The sequence below is a fragment of the Porites lutea genome, chromosome 3 (genome assembly GCF_958299795.1).
Source record: "Porites lutea chromosome 3, jaPorLute2.1, whole genome shotgun sequence".
NCBI classification, from domain to species: Eukaryota; Metazoa; Cnidaria; class Anthozoa; order Scleractinia; family Poritidae; genus Porites; species Porites lutea.
The window spans coordinates 43,932,084-43,938,984 of record NC_133203.1 but is presented as its reverse complement, the minus strand read 5'-3'; the positions used below and the strand labels follow the sequence as shown (position 1 = coordinate 43,938,984).

Genomic DNA, 6,901 nt, shown 5'->3' with positions numbered 1-6,901 from the left:
TGTTTGTGGGACGATTATGTATAATCGCATAATTTAATGAGTTTTTTTAGAAAACTTAAGTATAAGATGTTGTTTCCCTGTAGCGTCAATGAACTGATTGACTTAGACACCAGATAAACGCAGTTTGCGCAAAGCGAGAGTGTTCCAATGCAATGAAATACTGAAATAACTTTTGTGATATTTGCCTTGTACTCTTAGAGAATGCGAACAGCCTTCTTTCACAGTAACAGTAAAATAGCTCAGTTTAAAGATCTCCCTGACTTGTGAGAGTTGTTCCCGCCCAGTTTTCTTTTTCTCTCATGTTCTCGGGATAGTTCTGCACAAGCCAATTATTTAAGGAAGTCGTTTAAAAGAAAAATATGAGTATAACACACCTGTTTATGTGCAAAGTGAAGCACCTAATTTACCGCAAATATGGAATTCCCTCTCGCCACAAGGGAAACTGAGCCAGGCGGCAAACGGACGTATTGTCGAATTGTCTAGAATTGTCCTGCAGAGGCGACTCAATTTAACTCATCCAAAGTTTCCTTTACTAACATCATAGCAATCAGAGATTAGTATTATCATTTATGATCAAGAGTATGGTTCCCTTGATTATTGCAGTTAAAGCTGACTCGTGAGCGGACACCCTTGGGAGACTGGCGAAAAAGGTGTCTCGGTAACTAGAGCTGACCGCTTACGGGACCGTAAAAATACAGAGTTTGTATGCGGGAGTTGAGAAAAACGGAGTTTTGTGAAGGTGGCCGTAAGAACAGCTGTCCGCTTACGAGAGCGTCCGATAGGAGAGGTTTCAATTAGTTGCAGCCATGCAATAAATATTCTCTCGTTGTTTTGTCTTAGAGGTGACCTACACTTTCTTTTTTACTCACCCGGCACGACTTTTTGCTTACCTTATGACACGGGAGCATGTGCTAAGAGCATTTAACTCTTTCTGTTACAGAACATCAAATACTGCAGGTTTTATGTCTCTAGCTAGATGTAATTACCTATGAATTACATGGAAGTAATCTGGTTTAAATGTAATTCACTTCTGGTGGGTGATTCACTAAATATGCCTCAAAATTTGAATACCTTTGTTTAAAAAGGTGAAATGCTTAAGCCTTTTTATGAATCTGCACTCAAGCGAAAACTGGCATTACAGTAAACGGTAGGGTTTTCTTTTTAATTCGACATTAGATTACTACATTAGCAATGTCTGCTTGCCAATGAATAAATGATTTTTGAAGAAGAAACGAGCCTATACGCGGCCGTATTATTCAGGACTCGATTGCATAAACTGAGGTATCAGTGATTAAGGGAAAATCTATTAGAAGATTACTTTTTAAAAGGGCGGATAAAGTGATCAATATATAACAATGCAACTCCCAGCTTTGATGCAAGTGAATTAATATAATGGGTCTCTTACTTCATTTCCCCTGAGAGGATAGTCTGTCTAGGGTTTCAGATATTGAGTGCTGGTGAATAGAGCCGGGAAAAAATGGTTTGAAAAGGAAAACATATGATTTTTAAATTTCTATGAGTCCAAATTACTATTTAAAAAAAAAGCTTCAAATTTCTCAGGTGAACCAAACATGCAAATGCCGAAACTCTGAGACCAAAAAAGCAATCAGGAAACATTTACGAAACGCTTAGCTGTCGGCTTGAGGTTTAATAATTAGACATTCTAGATAGCTCCGAACAGAAAACGGTCGTTCGTTGTCACTGAAATGATGCGAGACAATTCACCGCGGTCAAAGAGAGAAATTGTAAAAACTATGCAAAGTACTTCAAAACGAAAGGTTTTACTTTCACTATTCAATGTATGATTACTTTTTTAAAACTTTTGAACGTTTACAGAAACATTTCTCTAAGAGTTTGAAAACTGAAACTGGCTTTATTACCGGAGCCATTTGTCAAACGAATATTACTCGAGAGCGTAGACGTTTTCAACGAACAAAAGCTTATTATTTGGAGAAAATGCAAAGATAGATAAATTACTGTAATTTTTTATCCATCTTTGTTCATGTTTCCACTGATGGTAAGTCCCTGGTAAGGGAAATTCCAGTAAATAAAACAAAAAGATGTTAAAGTGACATTTTGGTTGAATTTATTTACAGTACACAGCCTCATCATCTCCATGCACCCTGCAAGCAGAGGCTTTCCGTGTTCGTGACTCGAGAGACACTCTGCATAATTCGAATAAGATCTTTGTTGAGCATGCGCTGCATGTTGCTAGGATACAGTTTGGAACCCAGGCCTAATAGCCAGGCGCCTGCCACAGCGGGTTCGGTTATGACCACCGGTTTATCAGTAAACAGAGGCTTGCACCCGAAAAAAACTTGTTTGACGAGAGAGAACAAGATTGACTAGTCCAGACGTTTGGGCTGCGGCGACCTCAAAGATTTCACGTGATCCTTTTCTCCTTCTCACTCAAGAAGACAGAAAAAGGCTCTGCTCGCAGGGTGCATTATCTCCTGTTAATATGCAAGGTTGCCTTTGCTACTTTTTAAAATTATGACGACCTTCAAATCTTGCTTTTCAGCAAAAACAAAAAGCAATGCAGCCAATTGGCGCAAGCATAAAGGAAGACCACAAGTTCTTATTTCCTTGATTTGTATGAATGTTTTCAATTTTTTAAAAAAGTATTTTTACTTGCTACTCTTAACCATTGGCCTTTAGCAAGAGAGAAAGATCTAGCTCATTCTCTCTTGCCTTTAGTATTCTTCGTCTTCTTCTTCTTGGTATCATTATCATTATTATTATCATTATATTAATTATTATCTATTACTATTATTAATATTATATTTATCATTATCATTGTTATTATTTAAATTTATCATTATTATTATTATTGAATTTCGGGAAAACAATGACGTCTTCTTTACCTTTGCTGTTTTGACTGTGCTATTAATGAAAGCTCTTTCAGCTGTCTGTTTAGCCTCCTAGCCTGGTGGCACAGAGAGGGAATCATAGGGCCTTCACCTGGATATCTGAATTTCACTAAAGTTATTTTAGAAGTTGTAATTAAACGGAAGTCTAATTCCTGAGACGTTAGCATATTTAAATCGATTGTTCGAAACGTCATCAAAACCACGCGCAACTGCCTCAAACCAAACAATGCAGAGCATTGTAATGACGACTGTTGAATCCTCTCTTGAAAACGCTGAATAAAAGTTTGCAGGCCTCTCCGAAAACAAACTTCCGATTCATTTAAAGCATTTTTAAACTTTGGTGGAATTCACATATCCCAGGGCCATACTGGGCGCTTCCCTTCTCTCTTGCAAGAAGTCAATTAACCTCACATTTCTTCATTTCCGGCCCTTTTCAAATCTTGCAGTTTCCCCTCTTAATTTTAGGCATACTTCCCACTTTTCTTCATTGAAACGTTTTAAAAATCATCTATAATGTCTTCTACAGCTTGTTTTTCTTCAGACTTTGCTTTTTTCTTTTGATAAGAAATACAATACTGGATAAAACCGCCAACAATCAAGACCGCAACTGACATTAAAGCGCCCAAACGGAATGACGGGACTGTACCATATTCGTCAATAAGCACGCCTCCAAGAATAGCACCCAGGCCTCCACCGAGTCCCCAGTAAACGCCTTGGAGTATTCCTGGAAGAAAATTGAAACAAACAGGGCTTGTTCTGATCACTAGATAACAAACAAATGTCGGCAAGGTTGATGCTACAACAAAAATTAATTTCGTAAAGATATGAACATGATCGACCGATAGAGGGGAGTGTTGCAACCCCGTTGTTTTCTCGTTGAAACACTTCTATTAGAGCCGGTTTCCGTAAGTTTTCATTGTTGATTTTTTCAGAGACTGAGTTACAAAAAATCAAAACAAGACTTAGTCATTTCTTTGCCGCCAAGGAAAACAAAGGCGGAAGGAGCCACAGTCGATTGTCCAATCGTCAGCTCAGTTGCTGTTGTCACAAGTTGTAGAAAAGCACTTTTCAGCAATCTTTTAAGGTGGAAATGCGTTTCGTGTAGGCTAAACCAACCGAAAGCCGCGAATTTGAGTCCGTTCGCCAAACAAATGACTTTCGAATAGACTTGCTCGCTCTTAGTTTGTTTTTAATTTTTTTTGTGTGTATTTCAAATAGATCTGGGGAGGGGGGGGTACTCGCTATAATGGCCTATGTGGAGAGGCTCCACACGAAAGGGGTACCTTTTTGAGGCTTCGGGTATACGAAAGGGTAGGGATTTTATAAGTTGAAGTTGACATTTCAGTCTGTAAAAGGATAAAAAAGCTAACAGATGCATTTTATATTTCATGGATGTAAAAGAGGTCCACGAAAATTTCCTGGTTTACTGAATTTTACTGCAATGTGCATTTACAGTAGTTAAAAGAGAGGCACTGTTGTGAACTAGCATGTGAAAGGGGTATCATCTGTCAATTGAAGATATAAGAAAGGGGTACCTTTTCTTTCAAAAAAGGTATATAAAAGGGTAAGGGGTTGGATCTCGGGGCAGAGCCTCCCCACATAAAACTTTGTTGATTACTCGCCCCCCCCCCTCCCCCCGATGAAAAATCTTTCTATTGTTCAATTTTTTTCGATCGCTGACACCCTAAGCATGCAGTAAGACACTCGACCCACTCGTAAGCAAACGCTGATAATTCCAGACTTTGGAGGTACACTACACCCTTACTGATGGTACTTTGACTTCGAAAGTACTTTGTACTTTGATTTCGAAAGTAGATTGTGGCTTTTGAGAGGTTATCGCTAATCGCTTAAGAGAGGTGGTCGCACAAGAAGGCTCGACGCACACCAGTCACATACCTTGCATCGTAGCGGCGCCGCCTTTGGGCGTGGCATCAGCTAGATGAGTCACAGCTGTAGACCATGTCGTGCCATAGGTCAATCCTTCTAAGAATTCTAGAGGTAGAGCCCACCAAGGATTCTGAATGATGGAGAAACTTCCGAATAAAATAAAATACGCAGCAACGCTAACCAACATCAAGTTGACGTGCCCACATAACTGTGACAGAAACGCGTTGAAAAGGTACGCTATGATTAACGCCATGGCTCTGAAGATTGTTCCTATGCCCATCAAAGATTTGCTTGCTCCCAAATCCTCTAGATGCCAGTTAAGAAAGTTAAAAAATAATCCATTAGAAAATCCTAGAAAGAATGAAATAGTTATAAAGTAAGCATACCGGAATTTTAGAAGCAGCGTTAGTAACTCTTTTGTGCTGCTTTTTCCATCGCTATCATCGCTTACATCTTCGTACGTAAATTCAAACATCCAAGCGGCAAAGACAAAGGCCAGGGCCATAATAATGGCAAATGAATAAAATAGTATGTTATAATTATTCATAACTCGACCGCAATATTTATATTCTGTCATATCAAGTAGCTCTCCGACTATTAACGAAGCAAACGCAAAGCCTAACGAGCCAAACAGTCTGGTTTTTCCATAATGTCTTCGTTTTTCTCCTAGTTTTTGCAATAGTCCCGTGTCGGCCATGATAAATGTTGGAGCTTCAAGAAATTCTCCTCCAACAACCAGTATTAGAAGATAAATATAAACGCGGTAAATTTCTTTCTGGTCAAAGATGAGTTTGAATTTCTTGGAACTAGAAACTTCATATTCAGAAAGTTGTGTAGAGCTGCCGTGTATGAAAAATGTTCGAAAAGGAGCATTTCCAATGAGTGAGGGCAATTTCTCTTTGACCTTTCTCGGGTTTCTTTGGTGATCAATATCCACACTGATAACGTTATCAATTTGCAGGTCGACACCGCCGCGTCGTGAATGTCTCCCAGTAAATATCGATACATTTTCGTTTGAATTTTCCATCAAATTTTTACAGTATGTGTTGTAAGGTTTAGGAATCAACAACGCCAGGGTCATGACCAACCATGACAAAATAGAAAACAACAAAACGGCCTTCCTTGCTTTATATCTGTCAGCTAACATTGCCCAGAATGGTCCACTTATAAATTGTATCATGGGCCTTATTCCGGCCAATATTCCAACTGAACTGGCATTAAGGCCAATTTGCTTGAAATATAACGCCATATATGGAAAAGAAGCCCCAAATCCAGCGAAAAAAAGGAAATAAAATCCTTTGTAAAGCAACAGCGCCTTATCCACTTGTAATTCTTCACAAAGCAAATCTCTGAAAGACGTTCCTTGCTTGTTAGGTGTATTTTCGAGGGATTTGCTCTCGTCATTTTCCTTCCCTAAATCATCCTGGTCTGTCATTGTTTTAGCACCAAACAGGATAAAACAAAATTGGATTTTCAGTCATTTAAAAGTGACTGAAGTAGTTTTGCATTTGAAGGTGTCTGTCATTTTGGCTTTATGTCATTGGCGTACATTGTTAAGTAGACCAAATGACATACCTGTCGAAAAACCACCCTTAATCCACCAGCACATGAGAAGGGGTGGCTCAGCGGCAGATTATAAAATTAATGTGCCATAATTTGCCAGTAGGCCAGAAAACTTTTTTAGGGCTTCAAAAATTTGTGTAAGTAAGTATAAAAGTAACTTAGTCTATATGTAACCAATCACGATGCAGAGTGTGGTCAACAGACGACCAGACATAACCGTACTACCCTGTCTACTTGGCATTTTAGCGACAGAAGGCACCGGTATCTGTGTGAAGCTTTATGGCGTAGTTAATAAACATGTCAAAATACCAGAGATTAATCTTAAATCCAGAACCGCCTGAGTCAAATTTTTCTTTCCATTTGCAATGAAATAAGTGAAGGAAACAAAATTTGAAGCAAGAGTATTCAGACCTTTTGCCAGAATGACAATTGGTCGTAAATCTGTAAATTTTCTAGAGGTAAATGAAAGGTTCGGGAAAAGATTCATGAAAATGAATTATTGCTTATATATGACTAAGAACTTAAGTTTCAATGTTGAATTTAGAACTAGAAAATAACACACACGGAGAAGAGAAGTTGTG

General features: G+C 38.6%; 1 protein-coding gene across 1 annotated transcript; it reads right to left on the bottom strand.

Annotated features, from left to right (window-relative positions):
• Positions 1–3,367: 3,367 nt before the first annotated feature.
• LOC140932372 (major facilitator superfamily domain-containing protein 6-like) lies at positions 3,368–6,192 on the bottom strand. Its single transcript, XM_073381988.1, has 2 exons — positions 4,767–6,192; positions 3,368–3,594 (listed from the first exon to the last, which is right to left on the bottom strand). Exons 1-2 carry the CDS (start codon positions 6,190–6,192, stop codon positions 3,368–3,370), a joined length of 1,653 nt encoding a protein of 550 aa, XP_073238089.1.
• Positions 6,193–6,901: the final 709 nt, after the last annotated feature.

What these genes read in the sequence shown, in the direction of transcription:
- LOC140932372 (XM_073381988.1), bottom strand. Translation starts at nt 6,192, where the DNA reads ATGACAGACCAGGATGATTTAGGGAAGGAAAATGACGAGAGCAAATCC. An exon ending in CGGCGCCGCTACGATGCAAG is followed by an intron (nt 3,595 to 4,766) that starts GTATGTGACTGG and finishes ATTTTCTTCCAG; the next exon opens with GAATACTCCAAGGCGTTTAC.